This window comes from Musca autumnalis, unplaced genomic scaffold (assembly GCF_047663935.1).
Source record: "Musca autumnalis isolate F117 unplaced genomic scaffold, ASM4766393v1 scaffold_3, whole genome shotgun sequence".
Taxonomy (NCBI): Eukaryota; Metazoa; Arthropoda; class Insecta; order Diptera; family Muscidae; genus Musca; species Musca autumnalis.
Window position 1 is genome coordinate 123049211 of NW_027411866.1, and position 25619 is coordinate 123074829.

A 25619-nucleotide genomic window follows, 5' to 3' on the forward strand; every position below is an offset into this window, starting at 1 on the left:
CAAACAAAAAACTGGATATATTAGGCTGTAACTCTGTTATCTGATCACGTTCATCAACATAATTGACATCAATTGAAAGGCCAAGAGATCGTCTTCCAAATATAACTTACGAGTGGGGAATGTGTCTTTCAGGAACAAAGATATAAGCTGTTTATTAAACATTTTCACAATTTTCACACAAAAGTTGTGGTCCACTTAACCCTCTAAATACTATCTGATCGTCATCTCAAATTGCAAACTTCTTCTTTGTCATATACTCTTACCTTATTTAAAATTTCAAGGCGATCGGACTATTATTGCGACCTACAGAGCAGCTACATAATTGGATACAAATTATGTTTTTGGTCCATTTCACCTGCTAAATATTTCACGATCATCACCAATTAAAATAGCGATCTATTCTGATGTGAAACCGACCCCAATACCAAATTTCGTGACGATCGGTCCATAATTGTGGCCTGGAGTTTGATTACAACACATTACACACATCTCAAAATCGCTTTATCTCGCCGAGATATGAAGATTGGTACACCACATTGGGGTCTCCGACGAATATTTCGCGGTGTTACATGAATTTTTCCCAAAACAAACTTATAATACCCTTTCCACATAGTGGTGTAGGGTATAAATATTCAAAGGAGGTGATTTGAAACACTATTGTGAAAATTTTCATACGATGCGAATAAATGGACTTTATGCCGATATTCTCAAGCCCTACTGATAATACTCGAATTTTGGGAGCCATATGATTTACATTATAATAATAATAATTGTTCCACAAACATCCCAAAAGGGACAAGAGAGACTTCTCCCATATCAATAGGTGCACCCCGATTCATATTAGCTCAATTATATATAACCTACAGTTTATAGCCGAGTCCGAACGGCATGTTCTAAGATACCACTTGTAGAGAAGTTTTACATGACTGAAATACTCAGAAAATTATGTCAACATTACTGAGGAGAAATTTTGCTACCGTTAAAAATTTGATGTTGTCTGGCCGAGGAATCGAACCCACGGCCTTCAGCGTACAAGACGGCTGTACATACCATTGCACCACGGTGGCACTCAATTCATTTCATGATTTGCGTTTATTTAAATACTTGACAATTTGCGGTGTCAGGGAGATTGTAGGGTAATTTTTTTGAATTTGATGTTGACAGGCAAAATGTAGAAGGATAGTGCTTCAAAATCAAAGTACGGACTATAGCCTCTTCATTGTTATTCCAGGTTGACCCTTTATTTTAGATATTTTTACCAAACTATTTGTATGTAAGTCAAGCTTAATCTCATATTTGTTGTTTCCAAATTTAAAATAAAAACAAGTAAGAACAGACTATAGTCGGACGGGGCCGACCATGTGATACCCTATACCACTATCCCTGTGCACTAGCTTTCCGGGCTAGCTGTTATAAGATGTGCATTAGAAATTTTACCAATTTTCACACAAAAGTTTTGATCAATTTAACCCGCTAAATATTATCCGATCATACCGTTGACTTGCACGCTACTTCTTCATCTCAAACCAAAACTACGTTTAAAATTTCGCGCCGATCGGACTATTATTGCGACCTACAGAGCGGCTTCAAAATCGAGCAAAAATTTTGTTTTTGGTCCATTTCATCCCTTTAACATTTCACGATCATCGCCAAAAACTAATCAGTTCTATTCTGGTCCAAACCCGACCTCCATACTAAATTTCGTGACAATCGGTCCATAATTGCGGCCTCTAGCTTGATTACAATTTTTAATGGACGGACAGACGGACGGACGGACGGACGGACACACATCGCTAAATCGCTTTATCTCGTCGAGATATGAAGTTTGGTATACCACATGAGGGGTCTACGACGAATATTTCGCGGCGTTACATGAATTTTTGGGAAAACAAACTTATTATACCCTTTTCCACATTGTGGTATAGGGTATAAAAACTGTATAATGTGCAAGTGGCAAATCGTGTATATTAGGAATGGAAGTCAGTAATAACTATAGTATGTATGTTCATCTAAGTACGTCTCTATATCTTTGGTGCCACCGTGGTGCAATTGTAAAGCTTTGTACACAAAAGGTCAACCTTGTAAAAATCCATTATCAACGGATTTATTCTATGGTCGACACGCCCTTCGAACCATAAAAACAACACCCCATATCATTGACCTAAAAAATAGAGTCGCACATCAATATATGTATAAGCTTGGTTCCCTTACGTTAAAGTTTCTTCAAGTTTTAAAATGTTTACCACTTTAAACTCGGAAAGCGTTCCTTAACCCCAAAAAGTAGTAAAAATGGAAGCAATTTTTAAGAGAGTGAGAGAGGAGAGAGAGCCAAAATGGCTTTCTCTTTTACTACTTTCTGCTCGACAAATTTTGTTGTGTAAAAAGTGGAAAATCTGTCAAACTGCTGATTTGACATTTATTTGACAATTAAGGCAAAAGGAAAAAAGAAAACTACGCGCTTTTTCAAAGCAAAATAAAATGAAATAAAATAAAATAAAAAAATTAAATACAAAAATAAAAAACAGTGAAATTTATTTTGTTTGTTATCTTTTTTAAGCAGCCATGTTTGTTTTTTTAAATTGCTGCCAGATCTACTATTTTTCCGTTTCTTTGCTTTTGTGAAAAACTTGTTACATGAGAGCAATTTTCACAGTTTTCTGAGAGAAGAGAGAACTTCTCTCTTTTGCTACTTTTACTATTAAAAAAGTAAAGGAACAAAGCTCTAATCTCCACAAATTAGTCAGGAAGAATTGGTTGGCTTGAACAGATGCCATATATGATGTATTGGCACGTTCAAGATTTTGGCGTATCGTCTTAATATTGTTCCATTTTGTTCCAAAGAGAAAACTAATGATACAACTATACATATAAGGAGTATTTCTTTCCTTTATGTTTGCTCTCTGTCACGTCTATGCCCCACAAACTCGATTTCTCATAGTCCCGGGAATTCCCGGGTTCCCGGGAATGAGAAACTTGTATTCCCGATTTCCCGGGAATGAAAAAAAGTCGGGAATTCCCAAACTCTACTCTCAAGGCGATTTTCTGACTGGTCGAAACTTTACACATCGTATTATTTCATCCAGTCACGTGTCAGGTCGGAATATGGACTATATCGGTCCGTCCTTCGAGTACCTCCCACACAAAATTTTGGAAAAGTGCTGTTTGAGGACCCGTATCGGATCTATATGATTATCATTTTCTTTTTCTTTTTTTTTTTTTTGAAGAAGGTTATTTTTACGGTCCCTATTCTGGTCCATTTCCCGGGGTAAGTCATACTTCTTGGGATAATAGTCCAAAAGATCCAAATTACAAATTCCAAATTACAAATCTGAAAAAACAATTCTCAAATATTTCCAAAACTCAAAATTAAATTACTAAAATTGATTTGGTATAGCCCCATATTACGATACCTACAGATTCCACGTATTTTGAAGCAAATTCGTGTTACAAAATAAATATAATTTTAGAGGCTGAAGGTATATATATCACCGTTAGCGCAGCTGACTTATACTACCTTCTTTGGTGTGTAATTGAATATAAATAATTTTGCGATTTAAAATTTTTTTTGAATGCAAAATTTTTGAATTTCTATACATTGTTAGTTATTTTTACCGGTATAAAATATATATATATTTTTTGATATCACAATATATGCCCACAATGAACTATTTTCGGAGCATATGTGAGGTACAAGTGCACAATTTTGGACGATAGATCTTCAATAAACTCGCAATCTTCCCAATTATCAAATATGCCAAATTGCATGGTATATATGGTAACATGGGGCGCCTTCGCCACTGGGGCGGCTACGCCAGCGCCGATATTCTCGCAAAATATAAGTGCTAGAAAAAATCCGTTAAAGGCAAAATTGTGAGTTTAATGAAGATCTATCATCTCCCAAAAGTTGGCACTTGTGTCATCGGTATGATAGCGGACGCACGTGGTTTTGTGTTTTCAGGGTATTGCGAAAAATAATTATGGTAGGTATTTTTTGTGATATCTTCTTTACTTATTGTGATATCAAAAACACATTTTATACCGTTAGGGGACAACTACTGAAGAATATAAATCCCAATAATTCGCATGAAAAAAGCAATTACAAATGTCAATATATTAATATAATGAAAAATGTAAGGGGTGGGGCGCCTACGCCATGATAAGGGCGTGGTGGTTTAATGTTAGAAATTTATCATGTTTAAGTTAAATTCTTTATACCATAGATAAACCACACTATAATGTGAAGTTAAAATAAAATATTATCCTACACTTATATTGTTTTAGTTATATTATGATTTTTGTACCTAAATTCAAGGTACCTACTTCATTTATCCGCTAGAATCGGTTACTTTTTGTGAATTTTAAAATCATTTTTGATTATTCAATAGACAACATGTTCCTTGTTAGCATAATGTTGATATTTAAGGAAGAAGTATGGTGAATTACATTTTTAGAATCCGTTGGAGAATGTTCAATATCGATGGCGAAGCTGCCCCATGGGTGGGGAGGATTCGCCACTTTCTAGACATTTTGTAAATTCTCAAAAATTATATTTTAAAAACAACATTATAAACATTTATATATCAAAACTTATAGTCAAGATATGCTAATATGTGTACCAAAAATAATATTTGAAAAAACTTGAACGGTGTCGGTATGAGAACATTTTGAACAAAAACGTGGCGAAGGCGCCCCATGTTACCATATATTTATTTATTTTAGGTGTATTCCAAAACGGAACCTGATATTCAAAACAATTTGAAGATTTAGCAGGAGGGGCTAATCAATGTGAATTTTCCAATTTTCGAATGTTATTTAGAAATGTATAATTTATATATTTTTCCACAAACATCCTAGTAAAGACAAGGGAGGCTTCTCTTATATCAATGGATTCATATTAAGTTATTGATATGTGACCTAGTTTTTATCACCGAGTCCGAACGGCGTGTCCTAAGTTGCCACTTGTACAGACGTTCTTCATGGCTGAAATACTCAGGAAATATCGCCAACATTACTAAGGGTTATTTTGCCACCGTAGACAATTTGATGGGAATCAGCGTGCAAGGCGGTTGCACATTGCTAATTCCTAGAGGTTGTGGTGTAGGGTATCATATGGTCGCCCCTTCCGACTATAGCCTTTGCTTACTTGTTTTTTTTTTTTTTTTTTTTGTTTAACTTAATAAAACTGTGTTGTTTGCCTCTCACTTTTTAAACCAAAAGTTATTAATTGTAATAACTTCCTCCCATTCTATCCACCGACCAATCTATTTTTTTTTCTACCAATTTTAGTATTTGTTGTCCAAATATTAAAATGAACACCTATACATACAAAATGATAACTATGATCATTTTGATCATTAAAATTTTCCTCCTCAATACAAAATAATCTGCATTAAAATAAATTCTCAATTTTTATGAGAATTCACCTTAATTTTCGAACTAAGGCATAAATTCGAATTTTTAAACAAATGATAACCAAAAACGAAATACTGCCAATAACTTAACATTTCTCTTGATCTTTTCGGCACATGTATTTATGTTTGTATTCGAAATGTATAAGATAAAAACACAGAACATCTGCAGATCTACACACCGTCAACTGCAAACAAAAGTGTATAAAAATGTTTCTCATTAAACTCGCAAACATTCTCTGCCACTGTCTGGCATTTTCGCAATTTGGGAAAGCTTGCTGTTTTATCTTATTTGCCCATTTATTTGGTACATCATCGACTTCAATGAAATGGATTTGTGTTCTTTTTTTCGTTTTCCGTGTGTTGATCTATTTGCAGGGATGCCTTGGTGTTTTGGACAAAAAATCGTTAACCACAGATACCCCTAATGCCTAAATTTGGCAAAAAAAAATGTATCTAAAAATTTGTTCAATCTGTTGGTACCTTTATGTGGATGATATACCAACAAATGGACCTATGTGGACGGTTTTTGGCGGAGGGGTTTCGGGACCTATGAAAACTTCAAATCGTCGATGTCATGCTTAAGTGTTCCATACACCATTTTGACATAATCGCATTTTAATGTTTGCATCACAACTGCTTGGAACTGACTGAAGAAAATATTTATATTCCTGACTAAATTTATTAGTAGTAGTATATAGAACATATTTGCCGACCAAAAATTCAGAAAGAGCTTACGCGAAAACCACAGAAACCACCTATATCTCAAAAAGTCGAAAATGGCGTATGGAATACTTAAGCATGACACCGACGCAATGTAAAATTACAACTAGTTCGGTTAAAAATTGTAGCTAAAATCCTCAAAATACCGAAAATTTAAAGGAACCGTTCTATAGGGGCTGTATCAAAAAATTTACCTATGTGGATGATTTTTGGCGGAAAAGTTTCGGCACCACTGAGAACCTCGAATGTTAAATAACAACTAGTTCGGTCAAAAAAAATCCCCAAAATACCTTAAATCGGGAGGTACCGTTATATGGGGTATAATTTATAGTGGAGAAGTTTTTTGGTCACTGGAAACATCAAATGTCAAATTTCTGCTAATATGGTCAGAAAATGTAGCTAAAAGCCTCAAACTACCCGATGGAGGTACTGTTATACGGGGCCTATACCAAAACGTGGATCTATATTGATAATTTTTGTAGAGAAGCTTTTTGGTTGTGGGGACATCAAATGTCAAATTTCAGCTAATTCGGTCAGAAAATGCAGCTAAAAGTGTTTAAGGTATTTGAAGGCTTTTAGTGGGATATTTGGTGGAGAAGCTTCGAGTTCACTGACAACCTAAAATTTCAAATAATAGCTAGTTCGATTAGAAGTTGTAGCTTAAATTCTTAAAATATCAAAAATCGGGAGATATCGTTATATGGGGACTATACCAAAACATGGACCTTGGTTAGCAATTTTTGGTGGAGAAGTTTCGTGACCGCTAAAAACCTCAAGTGTCAAATTACAGCTAGTTCGGTTAGAAATTATACCTTAAATTCTCAAAATACCAAAAATCGGAGATACCGTTATATGGGGGCTTTACCAAAACGTGACCTATCTTGATCATTTTGTGTAGATAAGATTTTCATAGGGAACATGAAATGTTAAATTTCAGCTAATTCGGTCAGAACATGTAGCTAAAAGCTTAAAAACACCTTAAATCGGGTGGTACTATTATATGGGGGCTATACCTACACATGGGCCTATCTTTGCAATTTTTAGTGGTGTAGTATAATTAACTTTGTAACCTGTTAGTATAAATATTCTTCATCAGCATTCAATTCTAAGTCGATATAATCATGACCGTTCGTCCGTCTGTTGAAATCATGATAACGCTCGCACTATTTAAGATAGAGCCTAATAATTTGGTACAAAAGTTTCTATTACACCTAGGATGTTTGGCATTGAAAATGCACTATATGGGTCCACATTTTTGATATAGACCCCATTGAATGGCACCTCCCGATTTTCGCTAATTTTTAAAGGTTTCTGTTACATTATCTTAGTCTTCTTTGAGGCTGCAAAACTTTCCCCTAGAAATTTGTATGTATAGGTCTACGGTTTGATATGTACAAGTCTACGGTTTTAAAGGTTTTCCCAAAATGGCTGACATTTGGCTTTTAGTCTTCTTTTAGGCATACAAAACTTTGCCCCAGAAATTTGTCAGTATATGAGCACGGTTTGATATAGACCCCATATGATGGGACCTCCCGATTTTCCCTATTTTTAAATTTTTTTGCCACATTATCTTAACAAAATGACTGAAAATTGGAATTTAGTCTTCTTTCAGGCTACAAAACTTTCCACGGTTTGATATTGCCCCCATAGTAATTTCGATGTTTTTAAAGTTTCTGCCACATAATCTTACCAACATGGTTGAAATTTAGTATTTAGCCTTCTTTGAGGCAATAATATATTCCCCCAGAACTTTGTCAGTATAGGTCCACTGTTTGATATAACTGCCATAGAATGGTAACTTATATATTTCTACGAAGTCCGTTTCAAACAGTTTGGAACGATTAAGCCGTGTCTGTCCATCTGTCTGACGTTTTGGCTGGCTTGAGCACACGACATCTCTCGAAGGGATCAACCGATTTTATCCAAAATTTGGAACCGAAATATTTTGTTCACACAACTTCGTCTATTTCGCGAGGTGTTGATAAAATTGTGTGCGTTGCGATATGCGGTCTATTGCTGTATGTTTTTGAGCCAAGTTGCTTCTTTTCTACCTCTGGATTTTCTGATTTGTAATATTTTGTACAATTTCTACCAGACATAAATTAGGTTAGATTGTGGACTGTATGGGGTCCACACCATTTTTATACCCTCAGCATTTATTGTGCGAACGACGACTCTTAAAGGTAGTAACCGATTTGGTCCATATTTTACAGATCGTGAAATTTCTACCAGACATAGATGAGGTTCCAATATGCAACCTATCGATCCACACCCTCGGGTACCTCGGGTACACAAATTTTCGGAATAGTTTAGTTTAGAACCTGCTCTCGAATAGCTTTGATTTTTGTTCTAACAAGTTGTATTTACAGCTTCATCAAGGGCAAGTCCACATTTCCTGAGAAAATAGCCTGGAACGCAAGATAACTCTCGAACACATCTGCCAATTCGGTCCAAAATATGGCCTTCGTAGTATTTTTTCCAAATTTAGTTTATGTTCGAAGATAAGCAATATCGGTCCACTCCTTCAGGTACCTCCCCCAGAATAGATCAAAAATGTTCCGAACAATTGTGTGAACGGGGCAACCAATTTGGTCCAAGCTTTGGATCTCCTAATATTTCGTCCAAATTTAGTTTAACTCCCAATATAAGATCCGCTTCCATAATGGACTATGTTGGTCCATTCCTTTAAGTACTTCGCAACACTTTTAAACTTTAATCCTAATCCACATTTTTATCGGCAAGTTCAAGTGTCCAAAAAGCGCTACAAAATTCTGAAAAGTCCCTAAATACATTCGATCACTCCTTAGATGAACGTTTCAATTCACATAAGCTGAGGATATATCTCTGTCGGTAAAGCCAACTGATACTTTCTTTCTTTTTTTATTGAAGAGTTCTTGAAGTCCATACTTTGCATATTGTAATATTTCTACCAGACATTAATTAGGTTGGATTGGTCCACACCATGATTTCTTAACAGTTTGTCCTCGCGACCTTTACTTAAAGGACAAGTCAATAGTTCCTTCGAACCGGATACTATGTTAGTCAAAACTCCGGTCCACTCCTTTGTACATCACTCCTTCTAAAACTCATACAATTTCGCTTGAACGCAGTTAAAGCTTTTTTATACCCTCTGCATTTAAGCTACCGAGAGTATATAGGCTTTGATACGATAACAATGTGCCTCATCGAAATAACAGTTTCAGACTGTCTGTCTGGAGGGCACGATAACTCACGAACGGATCAACAAATTTCGGCATAACTTTGGATCTCGTAATATTTTGTCCAAAAGTAGTTTAGGGTACTTTTAATTTTGTAGCTAAGCAAATTAGATAAACTTAGGTATTTGAGGTACCCAGAGGTAAAAACATCTCCAACAACTTAACGCTTTTTTATACCCACCACCATATTATTAAGTTTGTTTTCTGTTTGCAACACATCAAACTAACCATTTGCAACCATATAAAGAATATATATTCCCGGTCAGGATAAAATTCTGAAACGGTATAGCCGTGTCGGTCCGCCTGTCCGTTGTAATCACTCTAGCGTCCGCAATATTGGAGATAGAACGCTAAAATTTTGCACCAGGGTGTATATTTTTCCATAGTCAGGTCAAGTTCGAAAATTGGCTATACGGGTCCACGTTTTTGGTATATGATTTTAGGAGGATTTGACGATTTTAGTTACATTTCTGACTAACCTAGCTGAAATTTGACATTTGAGGTTCATAACGACCAAGAAATTTCTCCACTAAAATTTGTCAAGATATTTAGAGGATTTTAGCTACAAGTTTTAACCGAACCAGCTAAAAATTTGACATTTGAGTTTCTCAGTGGTCCCGAAACTTCTCCACCAAAAAACGTCCACATAAGTGCATTTTGTGATATAACCCCTATAGAACGGTACCTCGCTGTTTTCGGTATTTTTAGGATTTTCGCTAGAATTTTAAACCGTGCTGTAATTTGACATTTGAAAAAAAAATCGTACACATATGTCCATGTTTTGGTATACCCCCCATATAAAGGTACCAACAGATTAAAGAAATTTTAAGATACATTTTTTGACCTAATTTAGGCATTTGGGATATCCGTGGTCGAACAATCTATGTAGCTAACAGGGAACTAATTTTTAGAGAACGGAATTTTATGCAACCACTATTTTTGATCTGATTAATGTCAAATTTTGGGACTGGGCATATTTTTGGCTTCTGATTAAATTGCAATCGAAACATATCAAATATGCAAAAATATGCAAAATGCATAAATTTTGCATACGCAAATTTTATTTTTTGCATATGCAAAATTTTTGCATTTTACATATTTTCGTATGCAGCAAATATTTCAAAATTATCTTCAACAATGTCAATAAACATAAGAAATGTATAACCACAGCCACAACCTTCAAAATACCTCTGGAGCTATATGAAGACGTGGACCTATACCGACAAATATGAGGTCGTAATTTGTATACCACAACGAAGTCTAAATACCGAATTTCAGTCATTTCGATGGGATATTAAAGCCACAACCCTCAAAATACCAAACATCGGGAGGTTCCGTTTTATGGGGGCTATATGAAGACGTGGGCCTATACCGACAAATTTCTGGTTGAAAGTTTTATACGTCCAACGAAGACTTAATACCAAATTTTAGCCATTTTGGGTGGGGTATCAAGGCCACAAATCCTTGCATATGCTAATTATATGAAAATATGTCAATATATGCAAAACTTTTCTGGGCCTAATTCGTTTTATTTTGTCATAAAACGAGTTTCTGTCTAATCAGATTTTCTCTACGACCATCCTAACCATTTGCATAGGATTCCGCTTTCTACTAATAATTCCATTTTAGTTCAGAATATTTTATGATGGAGGGCCGGCCCGGCCGAACATATTTGTTTTTACTTGTTTTTCTTTATAGTTTGAAGTCAATTAGTATTATTCTGCCGTTTGCTAATTCTCGAAAATCCTATTATGCAGAATTTTAAAAATTCTTTTTTATTTTATTGAATTTTTTCAATTCCTGTACATATAGACTAGTCATTTAAAGCAAATGATTTCTACTAAATCGTGTATTATGGCAACACTGTTAATTTGCCTATTTTCACATGAACTCGCATAATACTCTCAAAATGTGTTGCTGTTGTTGTTGCTATTGTTGGCCGAAGACACAGGAGAAAAAATCAACTTAACACTGAATGAAAAATGAAAATAAAAAATATTTTCGAACATTTTGCAGAAAGAAATTCGTGTCGTGTCTCAGCAAACAGAAGACCAGATTTTTTGAAATATTGTCTCAGTTATTGCGGTGAATTCTGAAAAAGCGGTTCGTTTTTAAAACAAAAAATTCCTACTACATAAATCGTGCAAGTGTGTGTCTCTCTTAGAGAATAATGACTATTTTTTTAAAATGAATCAAATTTTATTTGTGAATTTAAAACAACAATAAAGAAAATGCATAAAATAAATATATTTTAAATATTTGCAAAAGCTAAATCAAATGATATTCGGTGTTTAAAAAACAAGTGCTGTGACATGTCCCAATAAAAAAATACAATACAAAATATCTTCCTGAGAATGAGCAAAAAATCTTCTAGAACTTCTTCTACTCAAAAGCCAACGGAGTCTTACGTCATAGAAAAAATTTTGCGTGATTGTTGTATACCTGTCGAACTGGTCGTCGAATACTATTGTGCGATGAGCTACATACATCAGCAGCATACAACAAACATCTAATATTTGTGAAAAATAGAAAATATTTTCAAAATGTATTTTTAAAAAGAAATTTATAATTTTTCTTCTTGTCTACAACAAAAAAATATGCCAAAATAAATATTGTTTTATCGACTTGGACAATTATCATGATCGTCGTCGTCGACGTCTTCAATGAAGAAAAGTTCAAACATGAATTCGTTGTCAATTTGAATTTAACGTATTATCGTTTAAACGGCACAAATGTTAACTGTCATCATAAATATTATTTATCTGATTGGCTTTTAATTTTTTCAATAAATGCAGACCACCAACAAAGCAAGACTGCTTAATAATCAACAGTATTAGCATCATAATGTGGTTCTTCTTCGTCATCATTATCGCCATCATGTGATACGAAAATATTATTTTTTATACTCGATATATAAAAAGATGCGATGATCTCAGTATCTAAAAGGGATGGACATTTTACAAATAACTAAAATGTTATTGTGTTTTCTCTACGGGCTGATAAATAATTTTGGGTTCGGCATTATTTGTAATGTAATCGATTTAAGTTTTCTATAGAAAAGTAAATCAGTAAATATCATATTGAACAAAAAGCACAAAAGAAAACAACAGCATAAACATACTTACATATAAAGATGCAGATTGATATAAAGCAGATATAGATATGGACCCATTTGCCGATTGTTGCCGATAAATGTAGAAATAAATACAAAATTTAAAATCCCATCTTAAAAAACAAATAAGAATGGCGTTAAGTTCGGCCAGGCCAAACTTGTTATACCCTCCACCACGATCTGTTTTGAAATAAAATGGAACAATTAGTTTCCTTTCGTTTATGAAAAAGACTAAATACCAAATTTCAGCAATTTCGGTAAAATAATGTGGCTAAAATCTAAAAAATACCAAAAATCAAGGGGTATGCTGGTATGTATATAGGAAGACGTGGACCTATACTAATAATACCTTTCTACAATATGTTATAACCCCATGGAAGGCAAAATAACAAATTTCAGTCATTTAGAAGTCAAATTTAGAATTGCAAAAATCGCGCGGTACCATTCGATGGGGGATATATAAAGGCGTGGACCAATACCCACAAATTTCATATGGAAGATTTTATATCCCGAATGAAGACTAAACACCAAATTTCAATTCCAATTCCGTGGATTATTGTAGCCATAACCGTTCTATGGGTCTATATAAAGGTGTGGGTCTATACCAACAGATTCCATATGGAACGTTTAATACACAAAATAAACAAATTTCAGTCATTTCGGTGGAATATTGAGGCCACAATCTTCAAAATACCGGAAACAGGGAGGTACCGTTTTATGGGGGCTTTACTAAGGCATGGACCCGTACCGACAAGTTTCTGAGCGAAAGTTTTATACCCCCCACGAAGACTAAATACCAAATTTCGGGCATTTCTGAGGAATATTGAGCCCACAACCTTCAAAATACCGGAAACACTGAGGTACCGTTCTGTGGGGGCTGTACTAAAACGTGGCCCTGTACCGACAAGTTTCTGGAGGAAAGTTTTATACCCACAATGAAGACTAAATACGAATCTTCAGCCATTTCGATGGATTATTGTGGCCACAGCCTTAAAAATAAAGAAAATTGGGACGTACCGTTCTATGGGGGCAATATGACAAATTTCTGGGAGAACGTTGTTTACCCCCAACGAAGACTTAGTACAAAATTTCAGCCATTTTGGTATTATGAAGCTTAAACCTTCAAAATACCGAAAATCGGGTGATGCCGTTGTATGGGGGATATATCAAAACGTGGACCGATATAGCTCATTTCCAATACCAAACATCCTAGGAGTAACAGAAACTTCTATACAAAATTACAAAGCTCTATCTTAAAAATTGCGAGCTGTCTCTTGATTTCAACAGACGGACATGTTTATATTGACTTGTAATTTTACCCTAATCAATAATATATATACTTTATAGGGTCTCCGATGAATATTTCGATGTGTTACAAACGGAATGACAAATTTAATTGTACCTTCCATATTATGATGGAGGGTATAATAATGTTTACAAAAATACATGGATAGGCGGACGGACGGACATATACAACTCGACTCAGAATATAATGCTATGTGGATCAAAAGAAGCAACCATGGATCTGTCTCGTTTCCTTTTCCAAATTACATATAAATGCCCAAAGACATAATACCACATAACACAGTGTGGTGTAGGGTATAAACATAAAAGGGAATCTGTCGGAATTGTCGTCAGAAATATTTTTTTTCTTATGACAATTTTAAAGTAATAGTAAGTTATGTTTTATTCCTTAAAATAAAAGCATCCACGGATAACTGATTTTATTTCGGTCAATTTTAATAAAATAGTTTCTTGTGGGATTTAATATGCAGCGTTTGACCATAGAAAGTATAGCGCAGAATTGCTTTAAAAAGTCAATATTTAACCATAAAATCTAAGCTGGATCTGACACTACAAAACCCAACTAGGGGTTTTTTTCGTTTGGGTCTGTACTTTCAAAAACCCTCAGCTCAAATTGTTTGCACAAGATTATCTTAAACATGTTGCACAGTGTAATATAGCTAAAACCTTAAACATTTCCAAAATCGGAAAGTATTGTTTTGCAGGAGCTATAAACAAAGCGTACCAATGATACTCTGTAGTAATATTTATACCCTCAGCCTTTAGGCTAAAGAGGGTATTTACACTTTGATACGACCAAAAATGTGCCTCATCGAAATAATGGTTTTAGACCCCAAGTATGTTTGTACGATATCCGTTTCAGACAATTTTGAGTAGATCTAGCAATGTCCGTCCGTCTGTCTGTCTGTCTGTCGGTCTGCCTGGCTGGCTGGTGCGCACGATAACTCTCGAACGGATCAATCGATTCGGTTAAAATTTTGGGTATCGAAATATTTTGTCCAGATTCGATTTAAGTTCGAAGATGGGCCATATAGGTCCACTCCTTCAGGTACCTCCCCCACAAATGTTCAAAAATGGTCGCAAAACTTGTGCACACGATAACTCTTGTAGGGAATAACCGATTTAGTCCATACTTTGCACATCGTGTAATTTCTACCAAACTTAGATTAGGTTCCAATATGGACTCAATCGGTCCACTCCTTCGGGTACCTCCCACACAAAATTTCGGAAAAGTTCAGTTTAGGACCTGGTCTCGAATCGCTCTGATTTTTGTTTACGCAAGTTGTTTTCGCTGTCCTCTATACGACGATGTAAGTTTCATTAGGGGCAAGTCCATACTTTATGAGAAAATAGCCTGAAAGTTACAAAAAACCCTATGACACCGTGTGTAGTGGTTGCAGCGCAAGATAACTCTCGAACGGATCTGCCGATTCGGTCCAAAATTTGGCTTTCGTAATATTTTGTCCAAACTTAGTTCAAGTTCAAAGATGGATTATATCGGTCCACTCCTTCCGGTACCTCCCCCACAGAAGTTCGAAAATGTTCGGAAAATTTGTGCGTACGATAACTCTTGAAGGGAGTAACCGATTTGGTCCATACTTTGCCCATTATGAAATTTCTACCAGACTTAGATGAGGTTCCAATATGGACTCAATCGGTAAACTCCTTCGAGTAACTCCCACACAAAATTTCGGAAAAGTTCAGTTTAGGACCTGCTCTCGAATCGCCTTGGTTTTTGTTGTACCATCTTGTATTGACTGTCCCCTATACGAAGGTACAAGTTTCCTCAGGGGCAAGTCCATACTTCCTGAAAAAATAGCCTGAAAGTTGAAAAACAAACCCTATGACACCATAATTATGGGTGGAAGCGCAAGATAATTCTCGAACGGAAATGCCGGTTCCGGCCAAAATTTGGCCTTCGTAATATTGTTTCCAAACTTAGTTTAAGTTCGTAGATAAGCCATATCGGTCCACTCCTTCAGGTACCTCACCCACAAAAGTTCAAAAATGTTCGCACTATAACTATTGATGGGAGTGACCGATTGGGTCCATACTTTACACATTCGCATAATATCTACCAGATATAGATCAGGTTCAAATATGGACTATATTTGTCCAATCCATCCCGTACCTCCCACACAAAATTTTGGATAAGTTCACTTTAAGACCTGCTATTGAATCAATTTGATTTTTGTTGAAGCAACTTACATTCGCTGCCTTAATTACGATGGTAAAAGTTGTGTCAGGGGCAAGTCCATACTTCTTGAGAAAACTGCCCGAAGGGTGTAAAAACCCCCTATGGCACCCCATGGTCTATGTCGGTCCATTCCTTTAAGTACCTTTTCTGCAAAATTTTTGAACTTTAATCCTAATCAACATTTTTGTCGGTTCATACGACCAAAATTTTGAAACCCCCTAAATACATAAGATTTTTGTGAAAAAAATGTTTCAATTTGCACAGGCAAAGCCGACTGATACTTTTTTACTTGTTTTATCTTCAAACAAATTTAACACGGTAGGATAATGCGGCTATAATCTTGAAAATACTGCCAATCTATGGGGTCATATCAAAACGTGAACCAATATTGCCCATTTTCAATACCAAACATCCTAGCAGTTGTTGAAACCTCTGTACTAAATTATAAATCTTCATCTTAACTTGCTTTCAATAGACCGATGGACGGGCCAAAAAATGGACGGACATACGGACATTGTTGTATCGACTTAGAATCTTATGTTGATCAAAAATTTTTGTTAATTGGAACTCCTACCCCTAATGTTTTTCCATTTGACCCAAAAACCTTATATATGAAATTTTATGACGATCGGTTAAGGTCAAGGAAAGTAAAATTAGATCCACTTCAAAAATGGATGTTCGTATTAATTCAAATCAAATTTATCGGTTAAGATAAATATTCCCCTAATTTTTTTCCATTTAACCCATAAACCTTAATATGAAAATTTATGACGATCGGTCAAGGTAAACCCGTGCCACCCAGGCGATCTTTGTTTCCATAGTAATTTGTATGAGGCCACACTTGCATTTTTACGAAAATTCTCTAAAATCCGCATTTATGGTCATATCGGTATAACGGTAGTTGTCACAAACATCACCACCATAAATTGTCAAAATAGGTCCGTGTTTCGGTTCATTCTGCACATAACGTTACCACATGATTTTAGGAGTTTCGAGCAATTCAGCTACATTTATTGACCATACTGTCTCTAATTTCACATTTGTGGTTCCCAGTGGTCACAAAGCTTCTCCACCAAAAATTTTCCTTATATGTAGGTCCACACTTTGATATAACTCCCATTAATGGTACTGCCTGCTTGAAGAAATTTTATAGATATATTTTCTGACCTAATTTAGGCATTTGGGGTATCCGTTGTCGAAAAACTTCTCCATCAGAAATTGTGGAAGGGACAGGAATCTTATTATTCCATTTTACGAACAAAATCCGTATTTAAAGAATCACAGAAAGTATATCATTTCACTTCATTATTCACGCTGCTCTTGAACCAACTTTAAATGAAAGGAGCTTACACCTGGTAAGTTTTTGTGGATTCTGAAACTACAATATTCATATATGAGAAAAAAAAACAAAAAGATCGTCGGAGCGCTTTTTAAATAAATCGCGGTCAAAGTTCACATTTTTAGGGGTTTTTTTCTTGTTTTTGGATATTTCTCATGTATGAGCATTGCTGATTCAGAATCCGCAAAAACTTCGCATGTGTAAGCGGTTTTTATTTAAAATGTTTTAAGGCGCACCGTAAATGAATGACATTGTATTATAAGGAGGCGATACAGTCAGTGGATTGTCCCAATTTGAACTTCTATATCACAAAAATGGTAAAACCTATGAAAATATCATAAAGATCAACCTTGTAGAGAACTTTCACTGCTACAACATTTTCTTTAGTTCCATTTTGATAGGTCTTGCAGTTTCCCAGTAATATCGTGAAAACGTAAAAAACCCTAAAAATGTGAACTTTGATAGCCATTTATTTAAAAAGCGCTCCGGCGATTTTTTTTTATTTTCTCATCTATGAACATTGTAATTTCAGAATCCACAAAAATTTCCCCTGTGTAAGCTATTTCCATTTAAAGTTTGTTCAAGAGCACCGTGTATTACTATAAATTAATTTAAATCGAAATTGAAGTACAGTGCTAAAGAACTTTCGTTTTACCAGACGTCAAACTATTTCATATTGATGTAAATCGTTTGCATTACTATGTATTTCTGCTTTCAAAATATTTTCGCATATACCAAAAACAAGACATCTGTCGTAATCAACAAACAAAATGTTGTAGAAAGTAATCATCAAATGACTTTCAACGAGTTAGAAACGTCATCGAGTAACATACGGAACCATAAATTAAAATTTCCTAATATTTCCAACAAGAATTTATGGATTTTAAATCTTTAAATCATCGTAAAAATGGTCCACACGCCCACAAAATAAATAAAAGAAAACACCAACGAACAAAGATGTCATGGCACATGTCAAAGTAAAATTGCACCAAATATCATTTGATTAACCGCACGTTCTGTGAGAGAGTGGCACACTTCCACACAATCAATTTTTGGCCAATCAAAAATAAAGAGTTAATAAAGGACTGACTTTTTATTTAAATCAACAGAATCTAGAAGAATAACTGTCGGATTTAAACCCTGAGAAAAGAAAACAAAGAGAACAGAAAATTATATACAAACACAAAATAAATTTTGAAAACGCAAGCAAATGAAAAAATATTGCATAATTTATTTTTTTGATGAAGAATAGTTAATAATTAAAAATATACATACATATATTTTACAAATAAAACGAAAAATATTTTATATGAAAAATTACAACAACAACCAATAACACGGGAGAAAAACGTGAAATATCTAGCGGCCATCGGCATCAACGGAGTGGCGAAAATAAAATTGGAAATAAATTTTCGTGTGTGTTTGTGGAAAAAATTCACCGTGGAAATAAATTTGCCTTCTCAGTCCATTTAGACGAATCATTACGTACTGTTCGTTTGGTTCGTTTTCCGTATGTCCGTGAGTTCCGTCGTCGTTCGTTCACTTGCCTGGTTGTTTAGTTGACAATTACGAATTGTTGATTTTTTCCGTTCGAAATTTAAAAATAAAAACAAGTGTGAATATAATTATTTTACAATTATTTTTAGAGTAACATAACAGCAGCAACAACAACTGCAGAAAATATCTAAGAAACCGAAACACACAAAAAACGCCGATTTTACGCTAGCTGAATCAAGCGTGCAAAGAATGTGTTGCATTCAAAGAAAACAAAACACAACCGTTAGAGGATATGTTTAAAAATAAATTATGAAACAAAGTGCATAACATAATAAATTCTTTAGATAATTGCTTACAAAGAGAATATTAAAGAAGAAGAAGAAAAATATAAGTGAAAAAATAACAAACGACAAAACAAGTGTCCCAAACCAAACATGCCTTTATACAGTGATTCAAATTATTTCTATAGTGGCGGCAGTACGCCCCTCTTTTCCCCTTATTATCCGGGAGCGAGCAGCATAAGTACATCCTCCGCATATAGTCCCTATACCTCAACATATAATCGGACCATACCCGGCAGTTATGTGGTACCCATATCGGCACCACGATCACCGTCTTATTCAACACATGGCCTAACTTCATCGTCACGCTATCAACCAAAGTTAAGTACCATCACCGAATCATCACCCTTGATAAGTGTTTCACGACACAGTGCACTTTCACCTTTGACACGCATAAATTCACCCAAATACACCAGTTATACCAGCAGCACCAGCTCAACACCAATTCACCACCATCACCACACTCCAAAATATACACCACCCAAACCAATATTGATTAATACAGCCGACATTGATGTATCGGCAAATCGTTATCGCAAACGTAAAGAAGAAGCCTTGAGACAGGCCCAGCTGGAACATGAGTCTGAAATGGCCAAGATAATGAGTGGCCACAACCGTGTGGCGCAACAAGAGCAGCAAGAGGAGATCAAGTCTCAAACCAAAACATCGTTATACGACGATAATCAAGGCACCGAAGAACCCTATGAAACCCATCGTAATCGTTCTACCATAAAACGTAATCGTCCAGTAGTACGTTTATCAACCATACGCTCGCGTAGCAAGGAGCGTAATCGAAATCGAAAGGTTGAAGATCTCTATACGGACGCTCCCGAACCAGAAGAAAAGAAACTCAAAGATATGGAAAGTGAGACAGAGCAAAAAGTTTCCGAAACACGAGAAGAAGAACCAAAAGCTTTTGAAGAAGTAATTTTGGAATTGGATAGTAATTTGCAAACGGTACGAAAGCTAAGCATACCTCAGTGTCCCACTTTCCATGATATTTGTGAAGATATTTCTTCGGATAAAATTGATGATGATCTCAATGCGGGAGCCTTAAGGCGTAGAGCTTCTCTGATCCAAGAGCAACAGTTACTAAATGAAGTGCAAAAATCTCCCTCGGGTACCTTTCAAGTTATCAATTTGGAGCGTCGTGATAGCCACGATAGCTCGGACGGTGGCGGTCTGACCATGAAGAAACGATCCTCAAAACGTCTCTCCAAAAAAGGCAAGAAAATAAGGCATAAAATAACAGCCATTGTGGAAATTGAAAATGATCCCTCTTGTTCTATAGGTGTGACTCAAACCACCCCCAAAAGAGTTGAATTGGAAACAACAACAACACCAAAATTCACGGCGAATGTTGAAACGGTGGAGGAGCATCACGAAATCCACAAGGTGTTCAAATTACCCAAAAAGAAGAGCGTGAAAAAGGCCCCCAAGGTAAAGGAACCGGCACAATTGCCCGAGGGTTTTATGTCCCCGTTGCCAAAGCCCCAAGTATCACCCAAGAAAAAGTTACTAAGCGAAGCCAAGAAACCTGTGCCAAAAACAACAGCTGAAATTTTCACTTTTGATGAGGCCAGTGTGGAGGAGGTTAGAAGGCAGGAAGCAAAACAAGAAGAAGAACCAAAAACTCCCAAGACCGGCAAGATTTTAATCAAAAATACCAACGAAAGTCCCACGAAAGTCATTGCCACTCAGGAAACTCCCAGGACACCCACAAAAGTCAGTACCCCAGAGGAAGCTACCAAAACTCCAAGATTTTCTCAGACTGAATCAAAAGAAGGTGCAACAAAATCAAAGCAAGAACCAACAACTCCCAGCTCAGCCAAATTATCTGATCAAACTTCAACTGGGGGTCCGAAAATTCCTTCAAAACTCATTACCAATGAGGAAACACCAAAATCTCCTAAGGTTTCTACACCCACAATCCCTGCTAACAAGCCACAGTCTCCAGCGTTACAAAAGACCAAGGAACCTCTTGAAAAACTAAATTCACTTACAGTGGAACTCAAGCCTTCAAAGGCCAAATTCGCCAAGGAAGACAACCTCAAAGTGGTGCCCAACACCTCGACAACATCCACAATGGCCAAAGATGAAAAAATGCTAAAGCATTCACAATCATTGGAGGTTGGAACAGTTTCAACACCACCTCCAGCCGGCCAAGTTCTGGAGAAATCTAATTCCATAACCATAGAACTGAAAACTCCGACAAAAACAAAGGATTCCCCCAAACCTATCGCTGAACAAGAAAAACTTAAACCACTTGGCGGACCTCTAAAAACTTCGCAATCTTTGGATAGCGTCTCAAAACCCAAACCCATTAATAAAGTTCTGGAAAAATCAAACTCCATTACCGTCGAATTAAAATCTCTTCCCGCAACCCCAAAAACACCTCAGACACCATTAAAAGAAATCATCCCTGAGGAGCCTGAAATTGCGGCGCCCAAAAAGTCTCTAAAAGATAACACATCCGAAGAACCAAAAGTGGCAACACCCAAGGCCATAAGGAAAGCTGCCATCAAAAAATCCGACAGCGGAGAAGATTTTTGGGCCCAAATTGGCTCTAGGGAAACTCTTTACATGAATAAAAGAAAGCAAGAATTATTGGACAGCCTTTGGGAGAAACGAGAAAAGTTACTGGAATCAACGACGACGGAAGAAGTCTCCAATCTGGATGAAATTAAGGCCTCAGTTGCAGAACAAAAACAGGAAGATCTTAAAGAGGCAGCTGAACAGGCAGCCAAATCTGTAATGGAACGTTCGAACTCAAATGAATCAGCTCTAAAGAAGGATACAAAAGACAAAATTAAGAAGCCCGAAGAGGCTAAGGAAAGGAAGGAGGTACCCTGGAAAAAGGATTTGAAACCAAAAGAAGACAAATTAGAGAACAAGGCTGTTCTCCCCACAACGAAAATAGTTACTCCCAAAACTCCAGATGCCTCCAAGACACCTCTATCACCCAGTGCAACGAAAGGTTTGAATCTCAACAAAAAGCCTGAAGTTATACCCCCAAGCAACACAGTTTCTATGGACTCCAAGGAAACCAAAACAACAACCAATTTAGATAGCCCAACAACGACCACTACTACGATGCCGATGACAAAAATAGCCGGGCAACAGGCCAAGTCACCTGAACGACAAGAGCGAGAAGAGCAAAAGACGACGACGATGGCAAAACAAACAACACAAGCTAAAGTGAACAACAGCGCCAACAAAACAGATGAATTAGACATTAATAAAACATCACCAGCAACAACAACAACAGCACCAACAACGACGACGACAAAAACAAATGACCAACAGACCCCTTCATTGTTGGCAAAGCCACTTACTTTGACAACCAACAAAACTGAAAGCAATGCCAAAATTACTGCTGTACAATCGCCACCTCAAACAGCGGCCACAAAACAAGCGGAAGTAAAACCAGCGGAAACAAAATCTAACGCCGCAACTGCAGCAGAGGCAAAGCCCCTAAAAAAGAAAACACCCACCAAAACTGCAACAACAACACCAACTAAAGCCAAAGCAAAACAATCACCAACAACAGAAACAACAACAAATGTAATTAACGCCGATGAATTTATTGCAAAGGCACCTGCAAAATTAAATGCATCGCCGGCAAAACAAAATGCCAACAAAAAGACGCCCGACAGTAAAAAGCTGCTGAAAGCTACAACCGGCTCTGGCAAAGTTAACGCCGCAACAAAGCCGTCAACAGCAGTGGCAGTAGCAGCACCACCAGCATCAGCAGTGACTTCGACATCGGCTACAACCACAATAGGCGAAAATGAAACAACAACAATTCGCCAACCAGAGCAAATTGGCGGCAACAAAACGATCAGCACCGACAACCAACAAGCCGATGCCATCAGCCAAAGCAACACATGCGGCGGTAATCTATCAAAGTTCGCCACAGTATCGAATTTGGCACAGTGTTTACAAGACGTTGACGCAGATATAGAAGATTATAAAGGATCGTCCGTGAATAATAGTGACGAGAATACAAATTATTCGGACGACGATAGTGATTTCGATTGGAACAGTGTAGACGGTTGGAATAATTTCACACCCAGTATGAAAAAGAAAATTAAGCAACGTCACCGCAAGGAGAAACAGGCAGCTGCTGCTGCTGCCGCTGCAGCAGCACAAGCGGCACGTTTCGATCCACAGAAAAAAGTAAAAATCGATACTACGCGTAAATTATATGTTAAAGAAGAAGCACCGCGTTATCCGCTAGTCGCTACACCGCGTCCTCTTTGGAAACGTGAAAAAATCGTTTATCCCGATGAGGATTCCGACGATGATAGTGAAGATAGTGAAGAGAGCGGTTCCAATGAGGAAACCGATGAAACCACAAGTGATGAATGTACCAGTGCCTCAGAAGAGTATGAAGATGAGTTGAATTCAGCAACAGCTTCTGGTGGTGCGGGTGGTGTTGGTACTCCAACAAGTACCGGTGATCCCAATATTATACGCATGAGTACCTGCAGCAATGATTCTGGTTTTGAAGGTGGTACAGCACCTTCAAGTCCGAAAAAAATGCTAGGTAAGTCTAAGGTTGACCATCAATGAATGGCCTAATGCATTTAGGTACAAAATTGTGATCACTTTTTGAAGGATTTCAATTGCCATGACCCACAAAAACGAAAAAGATTAGCAATGAACAATTTTGCGTTGTTTTCAATAACAATATCTATGCCTTAATTCCCATTTGTATCAACGTACATAAACGTGTGAATTTGTATACTAATTGCTGTCTACGATGTATACAAACAGATGCATTTTCAAGAAACTGAAATATATAACGCCTTCGTAAAATTTTCATTTATATAAAATAAGCAAATTAAACAAATATCTTGTGAGTACACGACACAGTGGAAGATATGAAGGAGAAGTGCTTTTGTTAAAATAAAAAAATGAAATGAAATTAATGAAATTTGGTAAAAAATAAAAAAAAACTGTGGTTTGGATTGTTTTTCTTACAGTTAACCTTAAAATCGACGAAATTCTGCATTCCGATGCGGTCCATAAATTATAGGGATAGCTGGTTGTAATCAACAATAATTAATACCTTTGTACTGTCACTGTTGTGTTTATACCCTTCACCTTAATATGGAGAGTATAATTAAATTTGTCATTCCGTTTATAACACATCGAAATATTCATCGGAGACCCTATAAAGTATGTCGATTTAACCAAGCCCTTCAGTCCGTCCGTTCCTCCGTCTGTTAAAATCAAGATACAGCTCGCAATTTTTATGATAGAGATTTGTTATCTTGATGTTTCTATTACTCCTAGAATGTTTAGTATTGCAAATGATCCACGTTTTGATATAGACCCAATAGAAAGGTATCAGCCGATTTTCCGTATTTTAAAGGTCTTAGCTTCATTATCACACGGAAACGGCTGAAATTTGGTACTTAAGTCTTCGTTGGGCGTATAAAAGTTTCCCCCAGAATATTGTCGGTATAGGTTCACGCCTTCATATAGCCCCCATAGAAAGGTACCTCCCGATTTTCGGTATTTTGAAGGTTGTGGCCACAATAATCCGAAATGGCTGACATTTGGTATTTAGTATTCTCTTAGCGTATAAGACTTTCCATATGAAATTCGTTGGTGTAGGTCCACGCCTTCATATAGCCACCATAGAACTGTACTTCCATATTTTGACGGTTGTGGCCTCAATATTCCTCCGAAATGGTTGAAATGTGGTATTTAGTCTTCGTTGGGGGTATAAAACTTCCCCCTGAAAATTTTCGGCCCGGTCCACAGTGGATCCACCCATTGGCCAAAAATAAAAAAATGAATGTCAACATTTTGGTACAACAGCTGGCAACACTGACAGCTATGACATGGACCTTTTTAAAAATATATTAGTTTTTGTTTCATTCGAACGCGATCTTCTGAAAAATAGCTTCAAAATTCGGAACATTTTACTAATATTTTTTGTTGTGAGTGCAACCTATATTTTAAGTGCAAGTAAATATATTCAAAATATCGCGAAACTAATACGTATAGCAAAATATTATAGTGGATTTTGAAGGAGAAGGTAATAGCTTAATTTTCATTAAAAAATAGTAAGTTGTGGAATTCTAGTTTTCTTAGTGTATGATGCCCACCTCGGGAATAATTTTCCAAAGTAGTTCATGGGTTTAATTTAAAATCAGCTGCCATCTAGTCCTAGACTATAAATGGTGGGCTGCTGACTAAAGCTGCCCTAGAATAGGGTTTCTATGGATGTATTAGCGTATAACTCTGTTATCTGATCACGTACATTAAAATAATTGGCGTCAGTGGCAAGATGAAGAAATCTTCTTCCCAATTTGTCTTACGTTGGCGGTACGTGCCTTCCAGGAAGAACACTATAAGATCTGTATTAAAAATTTTACCAATTTTCAGACAAAAATTTTGATTTGTTTTAATCCGCTAAATTGATTGGATTTTATGTTGTTTTTGGAGATTGTATTGTTTCCCCA

General features: G+C 36.4%; 1 protein-coding gene across 20 annotated transcripts in view; it reads left to right on the forward strand.

Annotated features, from left to right (window-relative positions):
- Window positions 1-25619, forward strand: part of Pkcdelta (Protein kinase C delta) — a 236081-nt gene that overhangs the window by 160822 nt on the left and 49640 nt on the right. For 2 of the 20 annotated variants that reach the window (XM_073974249.1, XM_073974257.1), the window contains exons 1-3: window positions 11334-11452; window positions 18949-20365; window positions 20432-23689. The exons of 4 other annotated variants lie outside the window; for them this stretch is intronic. In XM_073974249.1, coding sequence (XP_073830350.1) covers window positions 19234-20365; window positions 20432-23689 — 4390 coding nt within the window. In that variant the 5' untranslated portion in view covers window positions 11334-11452; window positions 18949-19233. Of the gene's footprint in view, window positions 1-11333; window positions 11499-18385; window positions 23690-25619 lie in introns of those variants that run through there. 14 more of the 20 variants (XM_073974241.1, XM_073974252.1, XM_073974245.1 and 11 more) reach the window with 12 other exon arrangements.